Here is a 19,583-nt window from a genome sequence, read left to right on the forward strand (position 1 = left end):
TCTTGTGCGTGTGTGTGTGTGTGTGTGCGCACCTCTAGAAAATAATATAGAAAAATGAACCTACTTTTTAAAATTCAGCATGTGTTGTTTGTATAACTGGTATCATTTTAGCATGAGCTCAGGGCTGACCCTTGCAGATCAATCATAAATAATAAATTCTCCCAAGAGAAATATTTCTAGTTGAAGTGAGGGGGAAATGATGAACTAAAGTTAAGGTCTGTACCTTAAATATCAGCCTCTTTGGACTTAGCTCTTCTGGCATGAGAGAAGACTGAGAGTAATACATACAAGCAGATATGAATATACACCTTAGTTTACAGAAAGACAATATATGAATTTTAAAAATAATCTACACTTGCTGTTGATATAGTATCTAATATCAATACTGCCTTTTTGTACATATTTGTGTGAACACACATTATTATCCCACCACACCCAAAGCTTTTTAATAGACCAATTTTTACCTTTTTCTGTGACAGGAAAAAAAATCAATTGAACCCTCCCCCTCTCCCCCCCCAGGAAAAAAAAATCATGTAACAAGTGGGAATCAAATTATGCACCTCTTACATTGTTCCCTGGACAATGAAGGAAATGATCAGAAAACAGTTTTGAAATTATTGGCAATTCTGTCTCAATTCTTTTACAGTGTTTTCTGGACATTACTAGGTTTTCTTCTGGTTGAAATTCACTTAAATATCCAGAAGGTCATCTCCGCTTTCATCACTCTCCACCGTCAGCTGCCGGGTCCACCACTTCTTCACTTCGGAACCACAGGAGGCTGTGTCAGTCATTGGGTTCATTTTGCACACTACAGATTTCATTGTTGTCCTGCCTCCAAATCGTAAGTTGACAGAAGACACTGAATGGCTTATTGGTTTTGGTGCTGTGGAATTAACAAGAATCTATGAGCATTTTGGTGGTGTTTCATCCCATTAGAAATTATTCCTGTAAAACATCATGATATCCCTGGTAATGCTTGCACTTGACATGTCCTGTACACAGTGGTTAGTTAGGAATAGTTTTCTTAATTTAATTCTTTATATTCTTCATAAGCTTCCAATTATGCTAATGAAAAACTAGTGCTACCATTTGAAAACAAAATGCTGCTTCTACTTTGAGATAATCACAAGAAAAATACAGAAAACTACTACAGCTTTCAAGTGGGGTTAATATTACTGTCATAGAAGTGTTCTCAAGTATATGCAAATATAGAAAAAACAAAAAGGAAAAGGAGAAATAGAGGAAGAGCAAGTAATGGGAAATAAAGAGGTACAGGGAAGTGTGGAAAGACATATCAAAATGCCAGCCAGTTGTCCTCAAATCTATCCTGACTACGGCAAGCCATGCAGATCAGGTAGAATTGCGGTGACTTTGTGCATGTAATTTTTTCCATTTGTTTTCTTGCTTTCTGAATTTTTTTGTTGCTGTTCTTATTCTGTAGTTTTGAATGATTAACTTATCAGAAGCAGATTCACCATGCCTGTCTTCTGAGACATCTCTGAGTAGATTAAAATCTCTAACCTTTCAGTTAGCCGAAGAGCATATTAAATATTTTTGTCACTCATGGTAAGATTCCATGGAATGAAGAGATGTAGGTGAAAATACACAAGAATGATAAACTTAAGATATTTTCTGTTTGTTTTGGTTTTTGTGCAAAGACATTTCAGTGTTATCTAGGTAAAAAAAAAAAAGTGAATCTCTGTTTAAAATATGACTCAGGACTTTGATCTGTCCAATTCACAGGTAAAAAAAGGCAGTATAATCTGATAAATGTGTTAACACACTTGAGAATCTCACAGTTGTGGTTTTAGGTTCCATCTCTGTGATCCATTTTAATCTTTAATCCACTCAGAGATGTCCCAGAAGACAAGTCCACTTTTCTGTGCCTGAGCTTTCTCAATTGTAAAAGTAAAAGCAGTGAGAAAGTATATACTTTGTACGTTTTATTCTTCCTCTGTGCCATCATGCCAGAAACAACTCATACACAGCTGACCTTCCACTGGGTTTCCAAAGCTATAGCTGCATGAAAGGAGATTACCCGAGGTAATCTCTATAAACCTTCATTAAAATTAACAAAAAAATAAATAGAAGTCCCAGGAAAGAAGGTAAGGAAGGAAGGAAGGAAGGAAGAGAAAAAGAGAGAGAAAGAAAGAAAAAGAAATGGTTTTTCCCCCTTTCCCATTTGCCTTCCTAAACTTAGCATGTTGCTAAGGGTATGACCCAGTACTTGACTTCATTTCTGACATTTGGGCCTAATTAACTTGAGTCAAATGAGCTCTGACGGCTTTAGTGGTAAGGGTAAGGAGTTGCACTGTCAACACTAAAACATCTGGTTAGAATTTATCAGCTTCCCCTTGAGAGAAAAGTGAGCACTCTACTTTTGAGTAATTTACTACCTCTGAAAACCTGCTATGAGTCAGTTCCAACTCAATGGTACACAAGAACAGCTTGGATCAAGAGCCTGAGTGGCACAGTGATTACGTGCTCACTTACTAACTAAAAGGTCCGTATTCCAAACCCATTCTTCACTCCATGAGACAAAGACGTGGCAATCTGCTTGCATGAAGATTTATGGCCTTAGAAGCCCTGTGGGGCAGTTCTCTGTCTATAGGCATTTGCTGTGAGATGGAATTGGCTTGACGGAAAGGAGTGTGGTTTTACACATTGGCTTGGATCATTGCAGACACTATTGACAACATTCTCTTTTACCCATTTACATAAATGCTAAGGACTGTTGATTTCCCCCAGGTCACGTCTCCTAACTGTCCCTTCAGTTTCTTGATTGGTGGCCAAAGCTACCAGCTTTGGTCAGGGTCTTATCTCTACTTTGCTGCCAAATCAATCTTTCTAAAGTATAAACTGCCAGTGTCATATCTTGCTCAAAAATCTTTCTTGGCTCCTAACTGCCCATAAGATAAAGCTGAAACTCATCAGCTTGTCATTTTCTGGCTTCTCATGCTCTGGCCCCCACCATTTCTGACATTCAATCTTGTTTCCTGTCACTCCTTTCTTTGCTTTTATCAAGTTTGAGAGAAATTGTCTTTGATGCCTAAATAAGTTCCTGGATATTAAAAAAAGTGGGGGGGAGTATCTTTCTCTGTGATGTTATTTCAAATCTAACCTCAGAATGGAAGTTACACTCTTCCATTTTGTGGAACAGCCATGCTACAGAAGAATTTGCAAAAGCATTAGTTTCTGACTTGGGTTAGTTTCCTATAAGGAATGATACATATAGAGGATACTGGGCTATGTAGAGAGTATTTTCCTTCATCTATTCCAAAATGCCTTCAATAAGATTGTTCTGGCTTTCTAAACAAGTATGTTACCCTAGAAGACAATTTGTTGACTCATTAGAAAATTGTAGAAAATGTTACTATTTACCACAAACAATGAGGGTACACTTAGAATAGTGATTGGTTCCCCAAACCAAAGCAAAACTACATCCCTCAATTCCAACTCATAGTGACGTTATATAGGACAGAGTAGAACAATTATCCATAGTGTTTCTAAGGCTGTATGTCTTTCTGGAGCAGACTGGTTCATCTTTCTCGTTTGTAGTGTCTGGAGGGTTTGAACTGTCAACCTTTTGGTTAGCAGTTGAATGCTTTGATCTCTATTCCAATAGGGGCTCCTGATTTGTATTCGGGAATTGCTATATCAGTGTTCTCCTGGTTGTTGCTGTTATTATTCTAGAGGTAAAACAGATCACAGAAGTAAAGAGCTAATTGTCCTTACATTTGGAGAAGAGTGGTCTTAAGGGGGATGGATATTTGGCATAATGGAGTACATTTTTTATTGTTTCACTGTATGTAAACACTGTTGATTATAGACTTTGAAGTTCAAAACCTAAATCTCACCAAGAAAGTAGATGCCTTTAAAACGCCTTGGTGGAGAATTGTTGAGATATCCATACCTGATGGCAGGCGCCATTGACCGAATTTCCTCTGAGGTTTTCCAGTATCTCCAGCATCTTGTCGACTTCCTCCTCTGTCAGAGAGAGTGGGGCTCAGAAGCTGCTGTTGGCTGCTTGTCTGCGTGGGAGGAGAATTGAACTGTTAGAAACTCCTTTAAGAAATACTATTTATGGTCATTGAGTTGGAACTGACTAGTAGTTGACTCTCTACCGGGTTCCTGAGGCTGTCAATATCATGGAAGGAGATTGTCCATCTTTCTCTGATAGAACTGCTGGTGAATTTCTGATAAACAGAACATTCTTCTTTGAAATAATAAAACATCTTTTTTATTTAAAAAAAGAGAAATAGTGTGGTAAAATAAATAATTTCCTGTTTTAATTATTTTAAATATACATTTCATACACTGAATTACACTTACCATCTTGTGCAAATGTCATCACTATCCACATAAAGATTTGTTCATCACTCCTAATTTTCCTAAAATTCTGTTTTAAGTAATAACTGTTCCTTTTCCTCTCTATCTCCAGTTTTAGCTACCTTACTAAACTTTGATCTCTTTGCACCTTCCTAGCATAGATATTTTCAGTGAGCGGAGTCATAGAAAGAATATCTGTCCTTATATGAATGATGTTTCACTACACATATGATTCCCAAGTTTCAAATCATGTGGTAACATGTTGAAAATGACAATTCTCTTCATGGATGAATACTATTCCCTTGTGTAGGTATCCCACATTTTGTCCATTCATCTCATTTTTCTCTTTTAAAAATGTTATTTCTCTTTATTATTTATCTTGTTAGTGTTATTAAGAACACATTGAGCAAAAGATACCCATTCCAACCACATCCCGTGACAATGATTACATCCTTCTTGACCAATCACCCTATTACCATCCTCTTTTTCAGAACGGTTTCATGTTGAGTTCACTTGGATCATTTACAATTTTTAACTCAAACACATTGCCTTTGACTGGGAACTGACTCATAGCAGGGTAGATGCTGTCAAGTGAGGAGACTGCCCATTTTCTCCCATCAATGCAGTAGATAATGGATTCAATTTGTCTACCTTAGGGCTGACAGCACAGCTCCCTACAGACTAACCCACCAGAGCTGGCTGCAAAAAAAGGAGTCATTCTTTACTATGCTTTCTCTGATTGCACTGGGTTTTGCCCTCTTTTAATTTTAAGAATTGAATACAGAAGAAAAGCAAATGAGAAGAATGAGATAGCCACATAGTGCCCATAGCAGGGTGAAAATAAGTAAGACAACTTAAGGGCCACAGAAAAGCCAACAAAGCACATTGGGAGGAGGAGTCCAGTTCTCCAGGTCCCAACTCCCACTGCCACAGTCCTTCCACACCTGAAGATGTCATTCCTTTGCCAACTGTATCTTGACTGGTTAACCCAGGACAAGGATGGTGGCATTTTAGGAAGGAAAATAAGACAGTGGGACAGTGGGAGCTGACCAATGTACTTGTGCCAATCTACAAATCAGTACTTGAGGCATCAGGAAAAGGATTCTTGGTAGACAAAACTCAATTACAAAACTACAGACAAAAAAATCCACTAGGAGGAAGATGGAGCTGATAACAATGCAAGACTAAAGTCAAAGGGAAACGCTGAAACTCTGCACCCATTTGACCCATTTTCTGCTTTACCTGTCTTCTTCTCTCCTGCTCAATGAGCTCGAGTCTTCACATCTTTTGTGTTTTGCTTATCTTGTTCAGCTGTTTTTTAAAAATGGAGGCCCTCTGGAATCCTCCTCCCTCTGCCTTACAGCTCTGTTTTCACCTCACCCTGGCTCTCATACAAGTGTTTCCCATCATGCCAGAACAGAAAAGTGGAAAAATCATCAGAGAGGAGAACCAAGCCCCTCTTTGTCAATCACCCTTGCACAGGTCTTTGCATGAGTGGCAGACATGCCCTTCGGTCTGGGGAGCTAACTAGGAATGCCACCAAACACTGGGCTATGGATTAAGAGGGCCACAGGGGTCATCCTGGGTGGAGCCTTCAGATTCAGCATTTATTTATCCCTGGCACCTTATTGTGCTACTACATGTGACCAGTCTTTGTGCTCTCGGAGGGTTCCTCTCAGAATGCTGGATTGGCTCCACATTGTTAACCTCATATAATTACTGTGCCCTCATAAAGGAGCAGGACTTCCCTACGAGCTGTTCCTCAAAGCACAGGGTCTCCAGGACTCTGACGATCCTAACTACTTTTCTTTAAAAATAAAAACAACAACAACAAAAATAAAACTACCAAAATAATGTGTAAACTGAGTTTGCAAATGAAAAGGTGCTGTGCTAGAGTAAAAAGAAGGTACTCAAGCTGATCCTCCTCTGCTACTCTGATGCCCAACTGCATATAGTGTAAGTCATGAAAAATATATACAATCATTTTCCCTGATTTGACTCCAGCTTTCTACAACACAGGGAGGGGAAGAAAGCAGGGCAGGAGTTTATGCCTACTCTGTTCTCCTGAGCCATGTCAACTTGACATACACATTGGGTCCTTTCAACCATGCTGCTAACTCTTTAGACAAAAATCAACAGAAGTATTAAGTTTTAAGCATTAAGTTCTTTGCATTAATAAATGAACACAAAAATCAGGACCTTTTGAACCAACCTAAATGTTTTCCTGAAAGGTAAAGACATGAGAATTCCCATTGTTGAGAACAAACATGTTCCCACTGTTGTTTTCAGTTGAAAAAAAAAATCCTATTAGGAAGGTTATTATCTTGCTTGAAATGTGTATGTATATGTGACTAGCATCCATCTACTTTTATTTGTTTTACAACATTAATAGCCACTTATTATTTATTAATAATAATTTTCCATTTATTAATTCTTGTTGTTAGTTGTTAAGTGTTGTCAAGTTGTAGGCAACTCATAACAACCCTATGAACAAAAGACCTGGACACTTGTATAACTTTCATCCTTTCTCCAGGTTCATAGGGTTTCCAGAGGCAAGCTATTTCAAAAATGGATACCGCTCATGCTTCCAGGCTTGTTTTAATCAGGGAATTCCACCAAACACTGTCCACCATGGGTAACCATTCTCTCATTTGACACGTCAGTGTCACAGTGTTCATCTTCACAGCCACCACAGATTATCTCTGTACAGCAAGTGGACAGACCAGGGCTATACAACCTTGTCTGACTGCCACCTGAGACCACCACCATGATGTCAGCCAGCCAGCTAACTTCCAGAGTGGAGGGAGACTCCCGTTTATTAATTATGTAATTAATTATTTACAATGTCTTATCAGCCCTCTTTTTTTGTTTATTGCCACTTATCTTTAATTAAAGAAGACCCTGCAGGATGTCTCATACCTCTGGTTGCATGTTATTATCCTGACTGTTGGCGTTCATGTCCTCACTTGGCTGTGTGGTCTCAATACTGGGAGGATTCAAAAATCGGCTCAGCTCCTGTTGTTGACTCTCTCTCAAGCTGTGGATGATGCTGCAAGATTGCTGTTGCTTCTACAGGATATGAGAATTCTTTCAGTAATGGAAAAAATAAGCCTACAATCCCCATGCCCACTATTGCTCAATTCATATTCTCTTCTCCCACTTGATGTTGCCATGATTTCTTTACATATCATGACATCAGAATTGACTCACAGTTGACCCTCCACCAGGTTTTCAGAGGCTTTAAATGGTATGGGAAGAGATTGTCTTTCTTTTTCTCTCAGAGCACCTAGTAAATTTGTACTACCTGCCTTTGGATTGGGAGTGCAATTCCTTACCCTCTAGGTCTCCAGAGCGCCCTATGTAACCTCTTGTTATTAAATACCATTGAGTCAGAACCAACTCATAGATGACCCTCTGATGGGTTTTCAAATGTTGTAGGCAATTGGCTATCTTTCTCCTTTGGAGCAGCTGGTGGATTTGAATTGTGTGTCTTTGAGTTGGCAGTGCAAATTTTTACCAACAGGTCACCAGACTTGGCTATGTAACCTCTTAGAATTTTCTACATAAGGATATTTAACATACTTTAGTAGCATCAGATTTATGTAAATGAAGGCTTAACGACACAGAAATTGCTCTCATCTCACTTTCTTTTGCATAACAATTGGAAGAATTATGGTCAACCTTGTATTTTCTTTACAGTGAATCTTTAAGTTATTACCAAGGACATTTTGATTTTTCCCTTCTTACTCTATCCCATGTTTATCAAGTCAGGGCAGACTGCCCCTCTCCTGCAAGCCTTAAGAAACAAAGAGCTTTTCAAGGAGGATGGAAATGTTTGTCCTGCTTCATTCCTCCCTGGAACAGGCCAACTCAACGGGACATACAATGGGACATGTGTCTTGGTACATACAAAGGTTGGAAAGTCTGGTGGTGAATCAGGGCTCCTGTGTCCTCTCAGGTCCCAGGGGCTCAGATATGACCACTGGGGCTAGCAGAGCTATGGTGGGCCTGCTGTGAGCAGTGCCTGTGAGTGGTTGGCCAAACTACTGGAGACTAAGAGGTTTCACTTCTCTGGTGACTTTTTCTCCTTCGAAAAAGAGATGTTTTCTCTAGTTGATGTTATAAAGAGGAATAGGATACAAAAGTTACTTCTCAAATGTTTGGTGATTAATTTGATATTTCCCTCGTGTGTGTTTAAAAATGTTCATAAAGTAACTCTCTAATAAAATAGAAGTGCCACTGTAAACAGTGCATGCTGATATGATAGATGCCCACTGCTTTATGAATCGAAGAACCTTATGAAGTTAAAGTTCAGGAACCAGCAAACAAAATCAATACATACAAAGAAGTAGTGGCCTTTAATTAAAGACCAAACAACAGTGTGGTGGAAGATTTTTAGAAGCAATTCAAAAGTGGCTTTGTAAATTCCATTGCCAGAGATTTGGAAATCTTAAACTCTTGAGCTTAATAATCAATGGAGATCATAAATATTTTAATGCAAATAAAACACTTTTTAAAAAAATTCATATTACTTTAGACAAATATGGTCCCATTGAAACTTCCCAGGTACTTCACTAAAGAGAGTAAGACCTGGATTTGGGCAGGAGTTAAGGTTTGAGTCATTATTTGAACGTCATTTGAAGGGAGTTGAGATAATTGAAGAAAAGGTGCAAAACTAACTACAAAAAGACTTGAAGCTATTGTTCATAAAGGTCTTTTCTTTAACAAAAAAAAAAAGAAAGAAAAATCCAAGGCTTCTTGCTCTACTCACTGCTCTGATGCGCTTTAAGCACTTTTTCAGCCACATGCGTATGGTCTGCTTAGCCACTTCCTCCTCTATGGTGTACTCCAGTTGCTCCCTGGCAAGGAGTTCTTCCAATTGCAAACTTTTCCGAATATCAACCGATCGGTAGGAGAGCATGCTTTTAGAGAAAGCACAACAGCAGACTTGGGCTCAATGCATCTGAGATTCAGGCTCTTTGAGATGTTTCAATATTCAGAAAGTCCATTAGTTAACCCTACAATGTGACCTTCTGATATTACTCCTTTCTAGCTAAGCAACCTTGAGCAAGTGATAAAACATCTTTGTTTCACTTCCATATTTGTAAAAATGGAGATAACAGGGATAGTTTCTATATTAAAGGATTGGGTCAATACTTACAAAGTACTTACGACAATAAGTGACTTTGTTATAAAAAATATAGGCTAGGCTCCATTGTTAGCCACTGAAACAAAGGCTCTGTGATCCTCTTATAAAAAGAAGAATGATCCCTCCATACTTTCTTTACTCTTGGCTCAGATTGGAGCTCAATATACTGTCTATGGGTAATGCGTATTCCCCCCACCCCTCTCCATTTTCTCTTATTTTGTCTTACTCTTTGGTTTTAGATGTATACAAAGCCAGGGTTTAAGAAACACCTCTGTTTAACCTTTCCCACAATGTACCAAAAGAGTGAAAAAAAGGTGCTTAGATGGTAGACCTTTGGAATCAGGACTCCAGGCAATGAGACATCTCTCAGTGTGTCCAGACTTGAGAAGGCCACAGCCAAAGGAGGGGCTAACCCTTCTCACTGTTTGCTGCATCACAGGATTAGAGGTTAAGGCTCAGTCTCTGCATACCCTTGGCCGTGAACTCAGTTCCACCTTGAAAGCCCAAATCCCAACATGAAAAGCCCTTGATGGCCCCTTCCTCCTGTAGCACTGGTACATGCCTCCACTTTAGGTTAAGTTCTTTGCCACAATTGAGGAAAAAATATGTTGGATATTCTTCTTCTTTGACTAATAAAGAATTTCAAGCTTGCTTATTTTACCCCCTCCCCATTGTATATTGGGGTAGAGAAATAAGAATAAGGCAAACAATGAAGTTTTTAAAATGTTATTGTTAGGTGCCATCAAGTCAGTAGACCCATAGTGACCCTATGAGCAACAGATCTGAACCCTGTTCTATCCCATGCCATTCTCACACTTCCTGACACACTAGAGCCCATTGCAGCAGTCACCATATCAATTCATCTGGTTGAAGATCTTCCTCTCCTTCCCTGACCCTCCACCCTTCCAAGCATCATGTCCCTCTCCAAGAAATAGCCCCTCCTAGTAACATGACTGAAGCACGTGAGGTGAAGCCTGATCATCTTTGCCTCCAAAGAGCACTCTAGCTGCACCCTCTCCAAGACATAGTTGTTCGTTCTTTTGGCAGTCCATGGAATGTTCAGTGCTTTTCTCCAATGCTGCAGCTCAAAGGCATCAATTCTTCTGTCACCCTTATTCATCCTCAGGAAAAATCAACCACTGATGATTTTGTCTTGGATCAATTTTTATAAAAGTATTCACTGAATTAGATTAGATTAAATGTCTTCTAAAAATGTGTGTGCTGTTAACAATAGCATGATTGTGTTATTCCATTTTCAGCATAAACAATTTTTTTTCTTTTGGTCACAAATAGAAAAGATTAGGAATTTAACATTCTGAAAGCCATGCTTTGATTTCTTGTTGCTATGTTTTTCTTGTTTTACCTTTTTCTGTTTTTTTATTTGTTCCCTGAGAGATATAAATAGTGGAAAGGAAAATTGATAAATTAGGAGAACTTCTCCCAGATCTTTTATGTTCTGAATTTTTCCCATCTTCCAGGTATAGTATACACTAATATTCCATCATTCCAAATCAAAACAAGCCGACTTCCTCTCAATGGGCTCTGACTCATAGCTTCCCTAGAATGGGTTGTCAGGGTAATAAATCTTCATAGGAGCAGACTGTTTCATCTTTCTCCCATGGACCATCTGGTGGCTTCAAACAGCCAATTATCAGTTAGCACCTTAACACATAACCCCCATGCCATTAGCATTCCTGAAATGGGTGATACAAAACCTAACAGGAAGTTTGTCAGGTTCTTGTATCAAATTAAAATAGTTACCACTAATCAGATGTTCTTAATTTTCTCATAGCATGGACTCCTTTGGTAGCAGAGTCTCAGGGGTATTTCTTAGAATAGTATTTTAAATGCATAGAATAAAATAAACAGCTTTACAAAGGAAATAAATGATCCTGAAATTCATTTCTCAAAGTATTTTATTTAAAAAGGTTGTGCTTTAGTAATGTCTGAGCTTCTCTATTGTTGCTATTGTTGTTGTGTGTCATCGACTCATAGCTGACCCTCCAGCAGGTTTTCAGAGGCAATAAATTGCACGGGAGGAGATTGCCCATCCTTATCCCATAGAGCAGCTGGTGGATTAGAATTGTGTACATTTGGCATTGTAGCACAGCTTCTTCCCACCAGAGTTAGTTAATTAAATGAAAATATCTCATGAAGGTCAAATGCCTACTGTAATGCTGAAATGCTGACAAGCATAAATGTTGCTTTAAGATGACAGCTACAAAAGTAATGTGAACTGAAAAGATCCAGGATTTCTCTTGGCGACAGAGGCCTTGATACGTACTATCAGTACCAAAATGGTCGGCTGCCGGCATTTATCATCAAGAGAAGTATTGGATTTCAGTGAGTGATTAAAGAAAAAAAAATAGAATTGCTACTCCTTCCAAGTCAAACTCCAAATCCAAACCCAGTGCTGTCAGAAACAGAAAGTCAGAAACTTTCTCCTGTGGAGTGACTTGTGGGTTCAGACTGCCAATAATTTAATTACCAACTAACGGTGACTGAATTATGTCCCCACAACATATGTGTATATAATAATATAATGTGGAAAGTACAGGACAATTCCTCATGATAAACCAAGTAGTTGCATGAGGTTGAAGGGAGAATGCCACACAGTTCTGATCAAAGGTAAGGATGCTTCTCCAGAGTATGGCCTGCAACAAGTTTTATCTCACAAGGCATCAAAGAGAAGGAAAGTGAGCAGAGCAGGGGGCCTTCAATGCCATGAGAAAGAATGGCCAGATGGGAGTGAGTGCATCCTTTAGGACTCAGATCCTCATGCTGGGAAGCTCTTGGACAAGTGGGATGGCAAAGCTGACTAATCCTCACGAGATGCATGAGATAACTAAGAAAGCCATCAAGCACTGAGCCAGCAGGGCTCCTTTTCCAGTCTATAGAGTTGTGACTATTTATCCTGAACATGTTGTTTAAGAAGCCTTTTTAAAAAAAAGTTTTATTTTTTTTAATTTCTTTTAAGAAGCCTTTTATGAAGGAGGCAGAACTCTAATTTGTGGCCCCTTAACTATGAACAAACCACTTAACTCTTTGGACCAGGTCTTCCATTCACTGGCAAAATGAAGGTGCTACATTGTGCTCCCCAAGAGCCCTTCTGAGTCTCCACAGTTACATCCAGGCACTCGACAGTTAGAAAGGCACATCCCCAAGGGATGTCAGATAACTGGTGCTGCTTGGAAGTAACTAGTACAGGACACTGGGAAAGGCCACTTGCCTCCTAAGTTGTGTGACCCTATTTATATTCACAGTAGTGGTATTCTAGGTTGCTAAGGACTGGGGTAATGGGGATAGGTGTGTCAGAAACTATAAGATTGGCACAAGACAGAGCAGGGTTAGGGCTGTTGTGCATATGAGTTGCTATGAGTCACAGGTGACTCAATGGCACATAACAACAGCAACAACAAAGTACCTGTTAACTATGTTTCACAAGGTCTTTATTATCCCAGCTTTAGTTCCTGGACGGAGTTCATCTCTCTAATACCGGGTGCAGAAAGCCTGCTCATACCTTAGGACATCATGGAAGGTGACATCACCGCCATTGTGCAACCTCTCCATTTCATAGCACATGTGCTTAAACAAAAGTTTGTCCTTGTCGAGGTCTACCTCCAGCCTCCCCCGCAGCAGCCTCAGCAAGAACTTCACGCGGAACGTTGGAATCACCCCCTGGGAACAGAGCACAGTAACTGGTAAGTTAGCATTAGGCGGGAATGACTCACTTGGGGTTCTGTTTCCACAGCAAAAACAAAAATAGGAGCTCTCTTCTCAAGAGTGTCATAATTACAAGCATGAAGTAAGTTGTTGGTCTCATAGGAAGCTGGATAGTATGATGCACATGAGATTAAAGCTGAGCTGTAATTGGTGCTGGTGCTGGGAGATACCACAGCACATGATTTGGAGTCAAAGACCACGGAGAGCTCTCCTCTTCTTCCGTTGAATCTAGCTTTGTTTAAATCAAGCTTATATCCAAGTGACACATTTGACTGACTTGTAGTTGGGTGCTGTTGAGTATGACTTACAGTGAGTTTATGAACAAGAGACCTGAATCCTGTCCAATCCTGTGCCATTCTCATTGTCCCTGATACATTTGAGCCCATTGCTGCAGTCACCATGTTCCAGGCAACTGAACCTAACATACTGATCATTTGTTGACATTAAAGCATTGGGCAAGAGCAGAGAATATTGGTAACCTATGAATTCCTACCAGTCACTAACGTGACTGATGCTTTTCTTGATGTGAAGGCTCAGACACAGCAGAGATTGTGAGGATGATGAGGAATTGGGCAGTGTTTGGCTCTGTTGCACAGAGGGTCATTATGAGTTGGAACTGATCTGACCACACCTATCAATTACAACAGTGAGCTTTAGTGGCCTAGTGGGTAAGAAGTTGTATTGCCGACCCAAAGGCATGCATTTCGTTTCCACCAGCAGCTCCAAGGGAGAAAGACAGACACTCTCCTCCCATGCAATTTATTATTTCTGACAACTCCCTGGAGGACCAGCAGTGCATAGCTTCCTCACTCCACGGCACACAACAACAACAGTAAAAATTACATTTTAATGTGAACGGTGGTGTCTTTTTTGAAATATACATCAGTTCAAATCAAGTTTCTGTAGACAGAGAGTAAACATGAAGATACAAAAATATCCAGAGATTAGAGCACAAGGACCAGAAGCCTGCGCATGTATCTGGCACAGCAAATAGAGATAGGTCCTGAGTAGGGAACCCAAGGAGAGGGCGGGTGCAGGGCTGATAGGGAGGATCACTCACTGCTTCAGCAGACCATGGCTTAAGAGTGAAGACTCTCATTTATTCAGCCTGTTCTGTCTCTGTGGCCTTTGTGCTCTCAATCAGTGCCTCCAGAAGCTGTTTTTAAATCAATCTTCATGTTATTCCAGAGCTGAAATGTCTTCATTTTTTCAGATGTTAAATAAAATATCACCTCCTAAGGCTATTGCGATTACCCACCACCTGTCCCTGTCTACACGCAACTTCCTTCAAAATGTTTATCACTTCTAGAAGTTGTTCTTTCTCTGTTTATTGTTTGTCTTTCACTTTTAGAATGTGAGCTTTGTGAGTCCAGGAGCTTCTCCATCTTGGCCCTTGTTACATCTCTAATGTTTAGTGTTGAGGATTCTGCTAGAGTGTTGTCAAGGCCCTAGTTAGGCAACTCTGGTGGTTTAGTCCATAGGAAGTTGTGCTGCTACCCACAGGCTCTCTGATGGTTCCAATCTATCAGCAACTTCATAAAAGAAAGATGAAACATTTGTCCCATGCAACTTACAGCCAAAGAAAACCCAGAGGAGGGTCAGCTATGCATCTGTTCGGATTCAACTGCATTAAGTTCTGAGAGATATCCCTTTTAACTAATTTGTGATGGAGAAGAGATTGAAGTTGTTAATCATGTTAGCTTGCTCAGATCCATAATCAACACTCTTGGCACCAGCGGTCAGGATATCAAAAGATTAATAGCAATGGGGAAATCTACTGTTAGGGACCTCAATGTTGTCAGTCTAGAGACTAAGGTGTGCCTTACCAGGCCATAGTCTTCACAATTACTTGCCATGCATCAGAGAGCTGCACAATGACTAAGAATGACAGAACAAGAATAACTATCTCTGAGTTGTGGTGCCGGAGAAGAATATTTAATATACCATGGCCAGTCAGAAGAACAAAGAAAGAAAGAAAAGCACCAGGTCTATTTTAGAAAAGATGAAGTCAAGTTTCTCCTTAGAGGCAAGGCATGTGACCTGAAGGGACCAGTCCTTGGAGAAGGATATCCTGCTTGGAGGAGTGGAGGGACAGTAGAGGAAAGGAAGACCCTGGATGAGATGGCCAGTATCTGGGCGATGGGATTAGGTGTGTTTGAGTCAGTGAGACTTGCTCAGGATAGGGCAGAGTTCAGAGCTCTTGTACATAAGGTTGTTCTGAGTCACAGGAGACTCTATGACGTATAACAACAACAACAACAACAAATACTCTTTGATGTCCTGTAAGAATCAACCTTAAAAAAAAAAAGAATCAACCTTTAGTTTATTTATTGCAAAATATACTTTATAGTTTACTGTTTGTTTTGTGTTGTTGTTGTCAAAATGTTGTCATCCTTTAGTTTATTGCAAAATATACTTTATAGTTTACTGTTTGTTTTATGTTGTTGTTGTTAAAATGTGTCAAGTAGACTACACACATAGCAACTTTATCAACAATGTGTCTGAACTTGTCCTGTCCTATGCCACCCTGACCCTTCCTGACGTACTTGAGCCCATAATTAGTCTATGTGCCAGTCCATTTTATTAAGAGTCTTCCCACCTTTTGCTGGCCCTCCACCTTTCAAACCATGATGTCCTTTTCCAAAGACTAGCCCCTCCTAACAACATGCCCACAGTATGTGAGATGAAGCTTCACTATTCTTGCCTTCAAGAAGCACTCTGGCTGCATTTTTTCCAAGACCCATTTGTTTGTCCTTTTGGTAGCCATAGGATAGATTATCAGGACTCTTCTCCAACAACACAAAGATTTGTGTAGGAGCCTCAACATTTAGGTATATAACCAGAACAATGGTTTATGTAAGTCTGAACCCTTAATTTTATTGAGGATATTTTTGACACACTAAAGCACTAAGTAATTTTTTTAAAGAAAAAAAGAGGTGATTTAGGTGAGAGATTACAGGAAAAGCTGATTTTTCAGTGATTTGTCCTTTTAACTAGGATGGTTGTCTTAGACTGAAGGAAGTAATGAGTACTTAATATACTGTCCTTTGGAAGTTTTTATTTTACTCTTCTACTTGCCCTAAACCCCACGTTGCATTCTTCAGAAATGCTTTGGCTTCTTCCCCTGACTGACTCTCTGAAAGTTTGGAGGAGGAAAAGGATGTTTATGATTGGAAGTAACATGAGGGGGAACCCTTTCTGGTTGCCCTTTTCCTCCTGCCTTAGAACATTCTGTTGACGTGCCAATGTCAGATTCCTACAGTTCCGAAATGGCCATTCCAATTCAATACATGCACTTTCCAACAACAAACCACCTAAATGCTCAAGTCAACATGGCAAAAAGATGACTGGGGCAGGGGGGAAGGACAAGGTGTGGAATAGCAATCTACTCCCTTACCTCCCTTTTATCATCCACCATATTCCATATGATTTGAAAATGACGAAGGTCATTATAACTCAAAAGTTGGTCCTCCTCAGTGGAATAAAACAAGGAGAAATTCTCCACAATTATAGCTATGGGGGGTAAGAAGATAAACATTTAGAAGTTACGTAAGTTTTACAAATTTTAAACTCTTTAGAAAAATGTAAAACACCTCTTATAAACAATGTATTTTACCACTTACATTATAAGCCATATTTTTCAGTTTGGTTTCTAAGTTGGCATGTTGTGCACTTGGACTGAGCTATTTATCCATTTCTTGTCTTTCCAAAACATGAGGGTCATGAGCACAAACACACATTCTGTGAATCTAGCTATTTATGCCAGCTGGCTTTTACTCTTATTTGGAAGTTCCAGGGCAGCTTTTAAAGGTCAAATTGAGTTCGGTGTGTCCCCAAAAGCTGGGTATCCAAAGTATATCTCCCAAAAATATAAATGTGACATTTGGAGCCTGTAAAGGTAGCCCTCCCTGATATTTGTCCAACTCAATCTATGAGAAGAGCTCTTTTGAAATTAATGACCATAATAAATAGGACAACTCTTGAAATTGCAATCAACTGTCATTTACATACCTTTCAAAGGTCTTTTCAGCTTCTGGATTGAGAGGCAACAATTTATAATTAATGCTGTGAAACACCCACCCCAAGCAATCCAGGATAATTACTTGAAAATTGTACATAATTATCTAAGTACCTGAATTTAAAGAGATTAAAAAATACTCAACGACATACCTACGAGCAGATTTAGCATGATGTAGGCAATGATGACATAAAATGAGCAGAAATACATAAGTGCTCCGGCATAATTTCCACAGTCTGTTGCCCAGTATGTAAATTCATCTGGAGTACAAAAGGGAGGCTGAACCTTTGGGGCAGTTGGGGGAAGAGAGGATGAAAATAGAGAAGAATACAAATTTCTGTTAACGGCCTGTGTTAATGAACACAGTCCTCACTACACAAAATATAATTAACATCAAAGCAATCCTTCCCAAACCACAGACACTGGAACATGATCAGCAGAAAAATCAAAAGGAATATTTCATTTTCCTGTGCTTTTAGCTCTGAAGAAGCCAAATTTATTGTAGTGTTAAGAATTACAGTAGAAAGGAAATGATTCTCTCAACTAAACATGCTTTTTTGTCACTTTCACCAACTCTATAGGAGAAGAGGTCACTGTGATGCAAATTGTATAAAGTCTCCACATGGAAACATGGTTTTTAAAAAATACATAAATAATAAGTTAAAGCTTATGCATACCAAATTCACCTAGAAATTGTTTAAGCAGTTAGGAGCAATCTATTCCTGAAGCATTGACATCAGATGTTAAGGCAAAGCTCTCTAAAACTTACTGCCTTTTATTTGGAACCAACTCATAGCTGACCCTCCAATGGGATCCAAGGCCATAAATTGCATAAGAGAAGATTAGTTATCTCTCTCCTAGTGGTGAAGGTGGAGCTGCTGGTGGATTTGAACTTCTAGAGCCTTTGGCTTAACAGCACCACTCTCTACAAATTGTGCCACCAGAGAATTCAAAATCAAGAGTAGTATTATTATTGAGTTAAATGCCATCCACTCTGAGAAAGTGTTGTAGGTTATCCCAGCTAGGGGATTTATAAAAACCCTACAAAACAAAAAAACTGCCAAAACCACCACAACAAACCAGCTCTTCTCTTTCTTTATATTCTCCTAATACTCTACATACATTGTATTTATTTAGAATTTACTCAGTTATGCCTCCTATTATGTTGAATTTGGTAAATTCTGTTTACACTCATTCATGCACTAAATTCTACTACGAGCCAGGTTTGTGCAAAATGTTGGTGATAGACTGATGAGCAGAAGAAAACCAGTCTAGGGATAGACATAGGCACTGTTCTGCCCACATGTTGCTAATGGTCTAGATCTGCCTTGTCCAAAACACTAACCACTAACTAGATGTTGCTAATTAAACAGAAATGTAAATTTAATCAAACATTTCATTAAAAATTCACTTCCTGGAAAACGATGCATACAAACTTTGTAAGTCAACCAGTATAAAATAAAAATTTTATCTAAAAAAATTATTGAAAGGGCATTTGAATATATATATATGCATTTGAATATATATATATATATATACACACACACGCACATACATACATGTTGTTGAATATATATATATACACACACATGTTGTTGTTGTTGTTATGTGCCGACCTTATGTACAAGAGCCCTAAATGTCATTCTATCCTGTGCCAACCTCGCCGTCTCAAACACACTCATTCTCACCACTCCACTCACAGAATCGATCCATCATCGAGGGTCTTCCTCTCCTTTGCCGCCCCTCAACTCTCCCAAACATGATGTCCCTCTCCAAGGACCAGTCCCTCCTTGCAACATGCCCCAAGTATGTCAGACGAAACTTCAGAATCCTTGACTCCAGGGAGCATTCTGGCTTCACCCTCTCCAGGTAAAACCTGTTTGTTCTCCTAGCAGTCCATGGTATATTCAACACTCTTCTCCACATATATATTTTTATAAAATACAAAATAATAAAGGCAAACTCAGCAGAGAAATAGCATGGATATGCAGACCAGGTGGGCAGTGTTAGTGTGAAGACAATATAAAACTAAAGTGATAATTTCATAAAAAATTAAATTCCTTAGTCCCACTTGCAATATTCCCAGCTTCTTAATGGCTATATACATACAACTCATGGAGTAGAAAGTATATAACACATTTACATAACTTAAGAGTTTTCTAGGGCACTCTGGTGTATAAGAATCTGTGCTGTCAACCTGAAGGCAGGTAATCTACTGGGTGTTCTTTGGGAAAAAGAAAGTCAATATCTTTCTGTATAATCAATAACCTCTGAAAACCCACTAGAGTTGGTTCTGGTTGTATGTAACAACAACAAGAAATTTCTACTAGATAGTTCTGGTTCATAGAGAGAAGATAGTACATG

General features: G+C 39.2%; 1 protein-coding gene across 1 annotated transcript in view; it reads right to left on the reverse strand.

Moving 5' to 3' along the window:
- Nucleotides 1-657: 657 nt before the first annotated feature.
- NALCN (sodium leak channel, non-selective) overlaps nt 658-19,583 on the reverse strand; it is a 600,265-nt gene continuing 581,339 nt past the window's right edge. The window contains exons 38-44 of the mRNA XM_006879390.1: nt 17,372-17,504; nt 16,599-16,714; nt 12,999-13,156; nt 9,101-9,251; nt 7,249-7,398; nt 3,914-4,031; nt 658-883 (exon numbers count right to left, since the gene is read on the reverse strand). Coding sequence (XP_006879452.1) covers nt 690-883; nt 3,914-4,031; nt 7,249-7,398; nt 9,101-9,251; nt 12,999-13,156; nt 16,599-16,714; nt 17,372-17,504 — 1,020 coding nt within the window. The 3' untranslated portion in view covers nt 658-689. The remainder of the gene's footprint in view (nt 884-3,913; nt 4,032-7,248; nt 7,399-9,100; nt 9,252-12,998; nt 13,157-16,598; nt 16,715-17,371; nt 17,505-19,583) is intronic.

The sequence above is a fragment of the Elephantulus edwardii genome, unplaced genomic scaffold (genome assembly GCF_000299155.1).
Source record: "Elephantulus edwardii isolate Elephantulus edwardi_28Jun2011 unplaced genomic scaffold, EleEdw1.0 scaffold00003, whole genome shotgun sequence".
Lineage (NCBI taxonomy): Eukaryota > Metazoa > Chordata > Mammalia > Macroscelidea > Macroscelididae > Elephantulus > Elephantulus edwardii.